The following is a 15,286-nucleotide window of genomic DNA, read 5'->3' as shown; positions in this document are numbered from 1 at the left end:
GAAAGCCAGCCACCTTCCAGAATAAAACCATTTTGCTGTTAACACTGCACCTGGATAAAATGCCCCCATGGCAGCACTGAGGTTCCATGGTTACCATGGAGACCAGTGCACTAGCCTCACCTCAGAAAAATAACAACATGTAACATTTCCAGAAACATGGAGCCAACAGCACTAAGCCCAGTGGCGTAGGAAGGGGGGGGGGGGGCGGTCCGCCCCCCCTTGCACGCCGCTGGGGGATGTCGGTTCCGCGCTGGTGCACTGCCCTCTCTGCCCCGGAACAGGTTACTTCCTGTTCCGGGACAGAGAGAGCAGTGAACCAGCGCGGAGCCGACACACCCCAGCAACGTGCAGTCGGGGCGGATCGGCCCTCCCGCCCGTCCCTCGCCACAGGTATGCGCTCCGGGGGGGTGCGCTCCAGCAGGAGGAGGGTGCGCTGTGCTGCACCCGGGGGGGGGGGGGTGCGCAGCGGCGACCCGCCCCAGGTGTCAGCTCCCCTCGCTACGACTCTGACTAAGCCTAAGTAAACTTCTTTCTAAAAGGTGCTGGAAAAAGGAATTCCTGTACTGTCAATATAAATAGAGTTCTGGTAAGAAAAAGAAAGTTCCACAAAAGAAGTGAGGAAAACTTTCAGAGTGCTTAAGTAACTACCCTCTGTGAAAAAACTGAGGGGACTCAAAGTTCTCTAAATGAAGGATATCCAAGGATATCAGAACACTAATTAGGCCCTTTCAGAGGACCTAACACACATGGTGCAGTGCCCTGATGCTGTTCACTGGCTCCCACACTAGGAACAGTATTTAACCAACTCTGGAACTGTAAGTAAAATCGGAACTGTAAGTAAAATCTTAACTCACCACAAACAACATGGGCTTTTGGTGACTGCCACCACTAATGAATCCATTTTAGGCAAACATAGCTTTTTCAGCACAGGCATGGAAATGGGGTAAAGATGTGATATAGCCGCTGCCAACTGAAGGACAATGTATGGGGTGACCCACTGAGTAGAAATGACTTCCTGCATAGCCCCATGCACTGGAAAAGACTGAAGCGGTCTTCTAGTGCTCACCATTTTAAGATTAGCAGATTAAGAACCTTTTGTGCCTTAGCTATAAAGGAAGGCAACTCCTGCTTATAAAACATCCACACCACGGTGGAATCATCAGTGACCTCTGTAAATAGCCCCCCCCTCCTCCAATTCCTCCTGCATCTGTGCAGAAAGGGGCTGCCCTGAAACGAGTCCCTCAGAATGATAGGCAGGGGAGCAATAGACCCTACTTCTGAACTGGAGTGCAATTATCTCCTCTTTGGGGCAGGGTCCATCAGTGGAGCCTGAGGCAGGGAATAAGCTAGAAAACTTCAAAGGCTAAGGTAAAAAGGAACCATTAGTGGAGTGGAGGAGTAGCCCAGTGGTTAATGCAGTGGACTTTGATCCTGGGGAAATGAGTTCGATTCCCACTACAGCCCCTTGCGACTCTGGGCAAGTCACTTAACTCTCCATTGCCCCTGGTACAAAATAAGTACCTGAATATATGTAAACCTTGCAAAAACCTCAGAAAGGCGGTATATCAAGTCCCATTCCCTTTCCCCCTAACAGACTTCTGCAACATATAGGCATTATGGAGCAGCAAAATGAACTGGGGGGGGGGGGGAATCAGAAGACAACAGTTTCAGCGAAACCCCCAGAGCACTGACATGTGTGTAAGGAAAAGATCTCTGAAGCAGTGCCGGGTAAAGAAGCCGATGACAGTGCTGCTCCCAAATCACGCTGCTGTTAAAAAGGCTGCCGGATCACTTTCTGCCCCATGAGGGGAAAGAGCCCGCATCTCTCCTGCTCGGGAAGCTAATGAGACCTCCCCGAACACGGCCCCCTCTGCCAGAGGAGAGACTACACAGGCACCCAAACACTGCCCAATGCTGCTCCCTGCTTCCCACAGTGAGACCAGCTTTTAACAACTTCGGCAGCCATTGTAAAGAAAACAAAGGTAAAGCCGCAACTGACCCAAAGGTGAAAGAAAATGTACAGATACACTCACCCTGACACAGCCAGTCATCAGGATTCCTGCCTGTCAAAACTCAGTGCTGCTGGAAGCACACTCACATCCTCTCCACAACTAAGCCCTTTATACTGGCCCAAACCAGTATCTCTCCTGCAGCCAAGGCTGTGGTTTTTAAAGAATTATGCCCAATTTTTTACTTTTTCAGTGAGGAATGGAAGAAGGGCTAGAGAGGGGAGAAGGATGGGGGAGGGACCTGGGTGAGCAGGTGTACTCCCTAAAGGTGGCACCGCTCAGCCACACATCCCAAAGCTCTACTGAACTGAGAGACCCAGAACAGGAGCCACCATCAGATGAGACCAGGAGCTTGAAAAAGACCATCCATCCGCCTGCTGGAGATAGAGAATACTGACTGACCAAAGAACATTCCATCCTATAAGACACTGCAGTTCAGACCTCTCTCTCTCCACCTGCTGGTAAATGGTCACAACCCACAAGTCTCTGGATTCATCTGCTGCTGATGCTAAGGAATAGTACCGTACAGTCTCGATTATCTGATGTAAATGGGACTGACCCGTTGTCCGGTAATGTGTTTCACCCATGTTAATAGCTTAGAAAACTTCCCTCAGTATAATTTGAAAGCTTTCAACTTACATTTCCAACACACTTGAGCTGATGAAGGGCATGCAGCTCTTGAAAACTAGGTCACAAATAGTAAGAGATGGCTTACAACTTGTGTTGACCTTTGTTCCTTAGTATCCAACTGGATTAAAATACAGAACTGTTGCACCACAATGTCTTAATTGACCTATAGAGTGGGAAGGTTTTTTCTAAGTTATATTCCTTTAAATATTCTGTATGTGCCTAAGTGACATCAGCAAGTAGGCAGTCTGGATGGTGAAAGCGTTTTTAAACCACTAATTACCATCTTAGAGACAAGCTGATTAACGTTATTCCTCCTTGTCGAGGATGATGGAACCTTTGCTACAGTAAATGAAAAAAGAATAAAGCAGGATTGGATCAGCCACGTTTTTGGATGCTAGAGTGAAATATTTCATCCTAAGCTAAGTGACATGGTTTTCATCCTGTGCAAAGAGGACTCGTATAGTTGTACTTTTTCAGCTTGAAATGAACATTGATAGAAAAGAGACTATGGTATTGTTTCTATATTTAATAGCATCCATTTTTTGTAACAGTGTTTTTTATGGAGTTGTTTTTCACTGTTACTTTTTTGGAGCTTTAACTGAAACCAATGATTATAGCCATTTATGAATGGTCATTATGTAGACCTTCTGTGGCAGATGAGGTTTCACTTGTTTAAATTCTTTATAGGTCGAAGTCTCTTCCTTCAATGCTCAGAACAAAATACTTAAAAAAAATTTTATATTAAAATACAGCAACCATATAAGGAAAAGCTTAAAGAGGTTAGGTCTCTTCCGCCTGGACTAGAGACAGTCGAGGATTGAGGTCTACAAAATCTTGAGTGGTGTAGAACGAGTAGAAGTGAATCCATTTTTTTTACTCTTCCCAAAAAAAAAAAAAAAAAAAAAAAAAAAAAAAAAGAGTACAAAGACCAGGGGACACTCAATGAAATTACATGAAAATACTTTTAAAACAAATAGGAGGAAACATTTTTTCACTCAATGAATAGCTAAGCTCAGCCATTAGCGTATCAGAGTTTTAAAAAGGTTTGGACAAGTTCCTGGAGAAAAAGTCCATAGTATGTTAATAGGGAAGCCACTGCTTGCCCTGGGATTGGTAGCATATAATGCTGCTACAATTTGGGTTTCTGCCAGATATTTCTGACCTGGATTGGTCACTGTTGCTAACAGGATACTGGGATGGATGGACCATTGGTCTGACCCAGTATGGCTATTCTTATGTTCTTATAACCACACCAAAAACATTTAAGGAAAAATTAATTCTTACCTGATAATTTTCTATTAGTCCCAACAGATCAATCCAGAAACTTGTGGGTTGTGTCCCTCTACTAGCAGATGGAGATATAGCAAACCTCAGAGGTTCTCTCTATGTGGACCTGTGCAGCCAAGTAAATCTCAGTATGAACGATACCAAAGCAGTGGAATGGAAACAATAAAAAAAAAAGTCTCCTGACATTTAGACCAAATGCCCAACATACTTCTACCACTCCTAAATTACTTTTTATTATTTCATCAAACGAAGGAACATTCAGAACCACGAAACCCGAAAAAACTAACCAACCGAAACAAAACCCGCAGACAGTAAATCCAGGGGGGGGCGGGGCCTCTGAATTGATCTGTTGGGACTAATGGAAAGAAAATCATCAGGTAAAAGTTTTTCCTTCCATAGTGTCCCACAGATCAATCCAGAAACTTGTGGGATGTACCCAAGCAGTCCTCAAGTAGGGCGGGACACCCCCAACCCGACAGAAATCACAGACGAGCCAAACACCGCATCTTGCCGAGCTGCTACATCCACCTGATAATGACGAGTGAACGTATGGACCGAAGCCCATGCAGCGGCTCTGCAGATATCTTCCAGAGAAACTAAACGGGACTCTGCATAGGAGGAAGCCTGAGCTCGCGTAGAATGAGCATGAATTTGCGCAGGGGCTTGCTTGCCCAATGCCACGTAGGCTGAAGAGTTGGCCTCCCGCACCCAATGGGCTATGGTGGCCTTGGAAGCCATATGACCCTTCTTACTGCCTCCAAAAATGACAAAGAGATGGTCAGAAAGACGAAATTCATTCGTCACCTCCAAATACCTGAGAAGAGCTTGTCTCACGTCGAGGAAGCAAAGAGCCCGGAATTGCTTGGGGTACATGGAACAACAGGCAACCACAGGGGCAGCAGATGGTTCATCCTCCTGAAGAAAATGCACAATATCTGGGTGCACAGCATTCGAGGAGCCCTGAAGGCGGCCCCGAAAACAAGCCAAGGCCGCCACCTGGACTTTCAAGGAACTCAAAGAGACTTATTCAGGCAGTCCTCTAAGAAGGAAAGGATGGACGCCACAGAGGCAGAAGCTGCTGAAACTCCCGCCAAGAAACACCTAGATCCAAAGGTGCTCCAAACTCGAGCGTATGCCACAGAAGTAGAGTGCTTCCATGCCTACAGGACAGTAGAAATAACTCAGTCAGGTTACCCCTTCCTCCTTAAATGTGCCCTCTAAAGGGCCAAGCTGTAAGACCAAAGGGGGAGGGATCCTACATTATGATGGGTCCCTGAATCAGAAGACCATACTGCAGAGACAGGCACAATGGACGACTGTCCAGGAGCCTGACAAGATTCGGGTATCACGGACATCGGGGCCAGTCCAGAGCCACCAGAATCACCAGACTCAGATGCCCAGCAATCCACCCCACTACTCTCCCTATTGTGGGCCATGGATGCCTGGCAATTCACCCCACTACTCTTTCTATCATGGACCAGAAAGGAAACACATACAGGAGACCCAGGGGCCACCGTTAGAGAAGGGCATCAAACCCAGCTGACCCGAACTCCCTGCCTTTGCTGAAAAAGCAAGGAACTTTCGCGTTGGCTCTCTGGGCCATCAGATTAAACACGGGAACTCTCCAGCATTCCGTGATCTGAGCGAACGCCTGTGGCGAGAGTTCCCACTCTCCTGGTCCAGTTGGGTCCAACTGAGGAAATCTACTTGCACGTTGGAAATTCCCACAGAACAGAGCTGTTTCCTTTGCCAGAGGAGTACTCCATGTGTCCCCGTCTTTTGACATAGGCCACCACGTCACATTGTCCAAGAAGAACCGCATGGGCTTGCAGGAATGGAGGAAAATTCCGGGGAGTCAAGCGAATCACTCACAACTCCATGAGGTTGATCGACCAGGATGCCTCCACTGTGGACCAAGCGCCCTGGGTTGTCTGACCGAGACAATGCGCTCCCCAACCGGAGGCAGGCGCCCGTGGTCACAACCATACAATCCTGCGCCGCAAGGGGAGAACCCCTTGCCAGGTTCTCCAGGGTCAATCACCAGCGCATGGCCAAATGGCCATGCAAAGTCCACGGAATCTGAAACAGGTAATCCTCCATCAGAGGAGACCAATGGCTGAGTAGAAGCGCCTGCAGGGGCTGCATATGGGACCTGGCCCTGAGCACCATGTCCAGCGTGGCTGCCATGGAGCCCAATACCTACACAAAATGCTATGCCCGGGGACCCAGAACTCGCAAGAGCCCCTCCATCTGCCTTTGGAGCTGCAGCCAGCGTGCTGCTGGAAGGAACACGGTCCCTGTGTGTCGAAAGTCACTCCCAGGTATTCCAAAGACTGTGAGGGAGACAGGTGACATTTGGGCAGGTTGATCACCCAACCGAGGGAGAGCAGAAACCCGATCACCCTTTCTGTCACCCTTCGACTCTCTATATAAGATGGTGCCTGAATGAGCCAATCATCGAGGTAAGGATGAACCTGAACGCCCTCCTTTCTGAGGAATGATGCCACAGCCACCATGACCTTGGAGAACGTCCTAGGCGCCATAGCCAGTCCAAAGGGCATAGCCTGGAACTGGAAGTGCCGACCGAGCACCGCAAAATGAAGGAAACGCTGATGAGGAGGCCACAGCCACCATGACCTTGGAGAACGTCATGGGCGCCATAGGCAGTCCAAAGGGCATAGCCTGGAACTGGAAGTGCCGACCAAGCACCACAAAATGAAGGAAATGCTGATGAGGAGGCCAAGATAGGAATGTGCAAATACATCTCTTTGAGATCGAGGGTGGTCAAGAACTCTCCCAGCTGAACTGCTGTAATGACCAACCGCAAAGTTTCCACCCAAAAGTGGTGAACCTGCAAGACTTTGTTTATGCCCTTGAGATTGAGGACCAAACGAGAGGAGCAGTCTTTCTTGGGCACCATTAAATAAATGAAGTAACGGCTGAGGCCTAACACCGACTGCAGTACAGGTTGAACCACTCCTAGCCGCAGCAGGTTGGCAAGGGTCTCCCGGAATGCCGCCTCTTTGGCAGCAGTCTTGCACGGCGACTCCAAGAAAAAAATCCACCAGAGGATGGGCAAATGAGTTTGTAGCCATCTCGGGTGACCTCCAAGACCCAGTTGTCTGAAGTTACCCTGGTCCATTCACCCAGAAAATGGGACAGCCGTCCCCCAATTATCAACTGAGGATGGACTAGGGCCCCATCATTGGGAAGCTCTAGAACCTGGCTGTGCTCTAGATCCGGAGGTAGCCAAACAGCGCTCCCCTCGAAAGGACTGTGACTTCTGTGCAAAACGAGGCCTCTGGAAGGCTCCAGAATGACCAGGCCAGTAACGCTTTGCATCCCTGAAGCGGGAGCGAGAGGATCCAGCACAGAAACTTGCCCTGGCCCTATCCTCAGGGAGACGCTGACCCTTGGAGCCACCAAGGGCCTTAACAATCTTTTCCAAATCCTCCCTGAAGAGCAGCTTCCCACAAAAGGGCAATCTCACAAGGCTCGATTTAGAAGCCACATCAGCCGCCCAATATCTCAACCAGATCCAGCGGTGAGCAGACACTCAAAACAGTAAGTAAGCCAAGCCTGACACCAGGGCTGGCAAGAAACTAACAAGCTCCTCTGCAGAAGCCTTTTGAACCTAGGAAAGGCAGGCACGTGCTGCATACGACCCACATACAGACGCATGGAGACTGAACGCCACCACCTCAAAAGACAAATTGAGAGAAGACTCCAACTTATGATCCTGCAGGTCTTTAAGAGCCGTGCCCCCCTCCACTGGAAGTGTAGTCTTTTTAGTGACCACAGAGATCAAGGAATCCACCATTGGGAGTCTCAGGGACTCCAAATATGATTCAGAAAGAACATAAAGGCGTGACATCACCCGTGTCACCCTCAAGCCAGACTCTGGAGTGTCCCACTGTGCAGAAATGAGGACTTTCATAGCAAAGTAATGCATGTGGGAAAGAGGAACCCGAATTATAGCTACTTCATGCAAGGTTCCATGTTAGGAGTCACGGACCAAGAAAGGGATCTAGGTGTCGTCGTTGATGATACGTTGAAACCTTCTGCTCAGTGTGCTGCTGCAGCTAAGAAAGCAAATAGAATGTTAGGTATTATTAGGAAAGGAATGGAAAACAAAAATGAGGATGTTGTAATGCCTTTGTATCACTCCATGGTGCGACTGCACCTCGAAAATTGTGTTCACTCCTGGTCGCCGCATCTCAAAAAAGATATAGTGGAATTAGAAAAGGTGCAGAGAAGGGTGACGAAAATGATAAAGGGGATGGGACGACTTCCCTATGAGGAAAGGCTAAAGCGGCTAGGGCTCTTCAGCTTGGAGAAAAGGCAGCTGAGGTGAGATATGATAGAAGTCTATAAAATAATGAGTGGAGTTGAACAGGTAGATGTGAAGCGTCTGTTCACGCTTTCCAAAAATACTAGGACTAGGGGGCATGCGATGAAGCTACAATGTAGTAAATTTAAAACGAATCGGAGAAAATGTTTCTTCACTCAACTTGTAATTAAACTCTGGAATTCGTTGCCAGAGAATGTGGAAAAGGCGGTTAGCTTAGCAGAGTTTTAAAAAGATTTGGACGGCTTCCTAAAGGAAAAGTCCATAGACCGTCATTAAATGGACTTGGGGAAAATCCACTATTTCTGGGATAAGCAGTATAAAATGTTTTGTACACTTTTGGGATCTTGCCGGGTATTTGTGACCTGGATTGGCCACTGTTGGAAACAGGATGCTGGGCTCGATGGACCTTTGGTCTTTTCCAGTATGGCAATACTTATGTACTTGTGTAATGTGAAACAATTAAGAGGGACTTTTGGTCCCACACAGGATAGAAGGGGCACGCAGGGGGCTGACTGCAGAAATTGGGGAAGAAATATTTAAAACTTCAAGTGCCTGGACAGTAAGGACAAGAAGCTCATCCTTCCAAAAAAAAAAAAAAAAAAAAGAGCTGTGGGGTCATCCCCCTCCTCCAGCGGCAATTCACCTTCTTCCAAGCCATCTGAGCCGTCATCTGCATCTGAGACAATGGAGACCCAAACTGTGGTCTCTTGAGCAAAGGGGGCTGCTGACAAGGCAATGCTTCAGGCGCAGGTCAGAAAGCTGGGGAGCCCCTGAGCATTTCAACAAAAAGGCTTCGTGCTTAAGAAGCACAAATTCTGGGGAAAACAGGACCCCATCTCCCCCTACACACCCAGATGGCTCCCCCCACACTCCAGACTCTTCCAGGGCAAGAAAGTGCTCACCCTGCAACTGCTCTGCTGCCACGTGCAAAGCCCGTACAGGCAGAGAAAAAATGGCGCCCACAGATGCATGTGCCTAAGCAAGGCTCGAGGTTCCCGCCAAAATGGGACCCTTCGACGACTGATCGCCCAAACTCAGGCTGCCCCCCCCCCCACCCAACATGGCAAATCCAGCGCAGCTTGGCGCGTACAAGGCTCGCTGCTCTCCAGCTCCACCAGGAGCAGCACTTCGTGGCTTTCGACGCCGTTATGAGAGAAGCACTGAAGAGAAAAACAACCCCCTGTGCCAGTCCTAGCGCCGAAGAGCGCTCCCTTGTTTTTTTATTTTAAATACACTACTTAAAATAATGAGTGGAGTGGAACAGGTGGATGTGATGCGCCTGTTCACGCTTTCCAAAAATACTAGGACTAGGGGACATGCGATTAAACTACAGTGTAGTAAATTTAAAACAAATCGGAGAAAATTTTTCTTCACCCAACGCATAAACTCTGGAATTCGTTGCCGGAGAACGTGATGAAGGCGGTTAGCTTGGCAAAGTTTAAAAAGGGGTTAGACGGTTTCCTAAAGGACAAGTCCATAAACCACTACTAAATGGACTTGCGAAAAATCCACAATTCCAGGAATATACAGTCTGCCAAATTTGAGGTTGCCTTATTTAGCAGAAAAATCTTGGACAGTTTGTCCCAGGCTGCACCACACGGGGTCAGGTGCACTTTTCCAAGATGGTAACTTGGGGGGCAGGAGTGAGTGGGTATCACTCCTGGCTCCCACTTTAAAAGGCTAGATTTGGGGGATTCAAGGGGAGGGGATGTTCCATAGGCAAACAGGGAAATATTTGGAAAGGAGGGGTAGGGGAGGTCAAAGGCTAACAGGGAAATCTCTGGGAAGGAAGGGGAAGTTAGGGACAGGGGCCATTACGGAATTTTTGTGGAGGAGGGGAGGATCTGTCACCCACTTGGCCACCAGAAAACTTGGATCATTTGAAGTGAAATATTGCACTTCACCTCAGACTATTTTTTACTCCCAAAGGCATCTTTACACCAGCCCGAAACTAGTGTAAACATTCAACACTAAAGAGTAATAAAAAAAAAACTTCACTAGATTTGAGCACAATTTTTAAAACTGGGAGCAATATTTTATACAGCTATTTGGAATTGTTTTGCGCACCCCTTCCACTATCCTTTAGCACAATGCTTTAATACTAATTTTCCAAAACTAATGATTCTTCCTGAATCATTCACAGAGTAAGACTAGCATGAGAAAATCAAATACAAAGTATTAATTGCGTTAAAAAAGTAGCATATGTTACTCCATCTGCCCCATGGGGGGGGGGGGGGGAGGTTAAAGAGCAGACATTAACTGTATGGTGAAGAAGAAAAAAAAATGTTTTTAAAGCCAGGTTGTTTTGGGCATGCAGGATAAACAAGTCGTGGGTTATGTTTTGAGACTTGTTGGCTGAAGTAAGAAAACGGGAGAGAGAGAGACGGGAGGGGACCAATCTTGGGGAAAAAATTGTGTTATTCCATTTCAGCTACATATGGAAACCTGAAAACTGCTATAATTGTACATATGTAGACCATCGGCTGCAGTTTTTTTTTCTTGCCGAGTTTAAAATCTCACCTTTCATTAAATCGCCTTTAAATAACATCTCGGTTATTTACGTCTTTCTTTCGATCCTGGTGCTATTACACTGAACAAACTTCAGTAACGTGATCTGCACTCTAAACTGGCATTCAAGACAAGCTTGCTTTTGTACAGATCAGCTGCTCCCTCAAATACTATATATGCCAACTCAGCTGTATTGCTCATTTTCTCTTTAACTCTTTCATGCCCATTGTTTTCAATTATCAGCAATGAAACATTCAGTATATTATATAGCATACAATTTAATATGACTGTCTTTATTCCAAAATCGATAATCATAGCTTGAGCTAAAACCAGTTATTTCTTAACCAAATAATGTAGACTCTCTTTAAAATCTTGTTTACAAGTAATACAAATAATTATCACGCTAAGTGGACTACAGAAAAAACACAATTAAAAAAAAAGATTAATAAAAATAGTGATAGTCGGTTTTGAATATTCAGTTTACTTACATTCCATAATAATAATAATAACAACCCATTTACCTCTATCTGGCTTCATGTTTTCGCCTGGCCAGTTCCACCCAAGTCTCAGAAATCAGTCTGCAATCTTCTTGTGTGAAACGCACCGTCTACAGAAATTACTTTTCCTTCATAATAATGAAAAAGAACAACAAAAAAAGAAACCCACACGAGCCCCCTTCCCAGAACAAGCTTTCACGTCTGTTAGAATCTGGGCCTAGCGTTCATGGTAGCTCCAATTCAGGGAAAACTAACGATTCCCGTGGATGTCGCCAGTTTGTCCTCTCCTGACACAGCAGCGTCTAAGCGCCGCGCACGGGCTATTTTTAAACTGACTGCTAAGCCGAAACAACAGAGAGCTCACCATAATCATCGAGAGCCTGAAAAGAGCTGCAGGCAACGAGCAGTGCTGTTTAACCTGGAAGGGCAGGGCAGGACCGCTACACCTACCGCAGGCTTCCTCGGGGCTGGACAGGGCTGTCCGCCTTCCTCCCCACAGCCTGAGCGAGCCAGCAGCCTCTTCAGCGGCCTCCCATCCCCCATGCCCTTGGCTCGTCAGCTCAACTGACACCACACGCCTTTCGCCTTTGCTCTGCTGGGCTCGGGCTCGTCAAGTCCGGCCGAAAATCCATTGCCTCCGCATGACTAGCGCGAGGTCCCCGTGCCCCCGGACTATTGCTTCTCTGGCTCGCCACCTCCCCTGTTCTCACGTTTCTGTCTAGCCAAATAGTTCATCTAAGTAGTTATACTGTTGTTGCCAAGCATTTGTTGCTAGCCTTAGAAGCTTAAACCTAACCCTCTAAGGTACGGGGAGGGAGGAGAAAGAAAGGGGAACCTCAAGGCAACACACCATCCGCTTTATTTTGCCATGTCAGTCATTACATTGAACCGAGTTTACTGTAAACGAAGCCACCCTTCCCCCCACATCTCAAAAACCCGCCGCACACATCCACCACCACCTCCCTCAACCCCTCTCTCACTTCTTTATGGGCTCAGGGCTGTCAAAAACACTGTCTGTCTGTCTACAGGCTGGCTGGGAGAGCGAGGTCACGTGTCCCAACAACAACCAATCTGCTATCGTCACTTCCTTTCGGCCTCTCGCTGCTTTGCTCCTAGGACGAACTCGTTGTTGTTATAGCAACAGGCAACTTTGGCCTCTTGTCCTGCAGGTAGTCCGAGAGCCGATAGTAATTGTGCCAAACAGCTGCTCGCGTTATCGGAATTCCTTTAAGCTTTTATTTTTTTAAAGGGGGGGGGGGGTGGATTTGTTTCTATTGTGAACATACAGTAACCATGGCTTTGGGAAGAGAGAACATTTCTCCTCGACATTCTCTGTAACCTTTAGTAGAGAGGTGTGTAACCTTTCAAAGCAGGTCATGGGGTAAAACACATAACTTTTTAAGTGTGCAGGGGGAAGGATTTCTGTCATATGCTGTGTTTTTTACTTCTCACCTGTCCATGCTGCTTTTAAACCACATTATCCTTTTAATTGTTTACGGTTGTATATCTTGTTTGCAGGACAAGTACACCCCTCAACTTCAGCCTCCTTAACCCCAAGGTTTTGAAATTTTATCTGGACAATCATGATCATCACACAAAACCCCTATACATTAAAGCTTGTGCTGATGGCTCTTTCAGTTTGTGTTGCTGTCCGGATTTATTGTTTTGCATTGACTTCTGCCCTCACCCCCTAGGCAACTGCTTAGTCATGTCTAGGCCGGCCTGGCCATAGCGAGTTATAGATGTACTCTGTGCGACTCATCCATCGGCCCCCTCTGCCCCACCTGCTTTGCCCCAACCAATGAAGAATAGATAGTGAGCTGGGAGCACTATGTGCCCTCCATATTTGTGTTCTTTGCAACCATACCACTGGCACAATCCTTGGTATTGTGCTGCTGCCTGCCTGTCTGTCTTGACTATAAGCTCTAAGGAGGAAGAACTGTCTATTATGGAGGTAATTTTATGGTAGGGGAAGTAGAATGTTGAGGTACAAAGGTGAATATGTTGCATGCATTTTATAAAGAAAACATACGCACTTATGTACCTCAGCAGCCTTTCCTTTCAGGAAATTTAGAACAACCATTTCTTTTTCACCAAACTTCGAGAATTAAGTTGTCGGCACATTCTGAAGCTTTATCCTCTATTTCGGTTAATCACCCAGCTTTATCTGTTTGCAGTATAGTATTCTGTATGCCTAAGTTATCCTGTTCATCCCCTGAGTTGATATCTGTATGCTTGGTCTGATCTGTCCATGAATTGGATTTCTTTACTATCCTTGTACACCACCTTGACCTACATGACAAATAAGACTGTATATTAAACTAAAAAAAAAAAAACCAACAGTACATAATAAACAATGCACTCATGCTTTTATAAAATTGCCTCTCCAAAATTTGCCACACAAATTTACTCCTGCTCAAAAATCGGTGCCAAAATATATTGGCGCTCAATGCTATTCTATAATAGGCACTCAAAAGATGAGCAGCCATTATAAATAACATTGAGCGATGACTTGGGCGCCCAAATTTGGGCACCAGGACTTATGCCTTCTGAAATGAGGTGTAGTTCGTGGCACCCAATTTGGATGCATGTCCTTGATAGTCTATAACTTCACACAAATTTTTGGAACACCCCTGACCCATCCATGCACCTCCCATGGCCTTGCCCCTTTTGGGTTCTCTCCATCTTGAGCCCAGGTTTGGAAAGGTAAGTAGTTAGATCCAAACCACTTCCTTTCGTTGCTATTTCTTTCTTTCCCCACTATTTATTTTAGTTTGTGTCAGATCTTTCAGCTCCCTATGCTTTGCTCTATTTTCTTGAATGGGCCATTTGATCTTTAGATTATTTAAACAAGCAGACCACACATCTGGTCAAAATATGATCTCAGTGGTTTACATAATAAAACATACACAATGAAACTGGACATAACACAGTACTTAATTTTCAAAATTCCAAGAATTAAAAACCCAGCATCTGACCATAGTTGCAAAACTCATCATCCCCTAAAGAAGGCCTACATCTATTCAAACACTTGCAAAAACAAACAGGCATTTAACTGTATATAATTTACCTACCTACCTAATTTATGTCATTATGTTCTCTGTTTCTTTATTTTCTTTATCTTACTCTTATTCCATTGTCCCTCTTCCTGAACACCTTCTCCTATGCCTCCATTTTACATCACCCACCTTACCTATTCCATATTTCTTCCTCCCTTTCCAGCATCTGCCCCACCTTCCCTCTTACTTTCCCCCTTCACTACCATCTGAACCTAATCTCTTCCCCCTTTATCTAGCCTCTGCTCCATCTCTTCTACTTTTTTATCCTTTTCCCAGCGTCTGAACTTCATCTCTTCTCAATTTCCCCTAGCATTTGCCTCCCTTTCCCATCTCTTTCCTCACTTCCCCAGCTTCTATCCCCTCCCCCAGTGGTTTTCTACCTTTCTCCCAGTATCTGTCCCTCATGTTTCTTCAGCATCTATCTCTCCACTTATTTCCTCCTTCCTCAGCATCTGTCCATTGCCCTCCACCTTTTCCCACTGTTTTCTTCAGTGTTTGCCCCATGCAAATATTCCCTTGTCCTCTCAGGACACAGGCCACCAAACAATGCTCTCCCTCCCCTCCCTTCCCTTTACCTGGGAGCAGATAGAACTGAGATCCAATTTCATAAACATGCTCCACTCCTTCAGGAATCCTCCAGCTGGCCACAGAAGTAAGGTCTCAGATGATTGGTTGCAAGTGTAATCAATAATAAGAAAAAGTGCCTCTACTTAGCGGGACAACAGGTGATGGATCAGTGGATTCCCTTAAGCTTAGCTGATTGTCAGGAGGACTCATTCAAACTTCTCTGATTGACAGCAGGCAATCTGAAAATGGAACTGGAAAACAGCTGTGTCTCTGCCTGTGTGGAGAAACAGGTGTTCTGCATAAGAAGGATTCAAATTGTATACCTCTGTGCATATGTACAGCTCAGAGGGAACATTGATAATAACTAGGGTAATGAGT

At 46.3% G+C, this 15,286-nt stretch overlaps 1 protein-coding gene across 4 annotated transcripts in view; it reads right to left on the bottom strand.

Annotated features, from left to right (window-relative positions):
- FAM214A (family with sequence similarity 214 member A) overlaps positions 1-14,936 on the bottom strand; it is a 224,167-nt gene extending 209,231 nt beyond the window's left edge. For 2 of the 4 annotated variants that reach the window (XM_030189260.1, XM_030189265.1), the window contains exon 1: positions 10,798-10,845. In XM_030189260.1, the coding sequence (XP_030045120.1) occupies positions 10,798-10,825 (28 nt within the window). In that variant the 5' untranslated portion in view covers positions 10,826-10,845. Of the gene's footprint in view, positions 1-10,797; positions 10,846-11,306; positions 12,249-14,916 lie in introns of those variants that run through there. The other 2 variants (XM_030189280.1, XM_030189272.1) reach the window with 2 other exon arrangements.
- Between the last annotated feature and the right edge of the window lie 350 nt (positions 14,937-15,286).

The sequence above is a fragment of the Microcaecilia unicolor genome, chromosome 1, assembly GCF_901765095.1.
Source record: "Microcaecilia unicolor chromosome 1, aMicUni1.1, whole genome shotgun sequence".
NCBI classification, from domain to species: Eukaryota; Metazoa; Chordata; class Amphibia; order Gymnophiona; family Siphonopidae; genus Microcaecilia; species Microcaecilia unicolor.
Note: the sequence above shows the minus strand (reverse complement) of the source record. Positions and strands in the feature narration are given on the sequence as shown.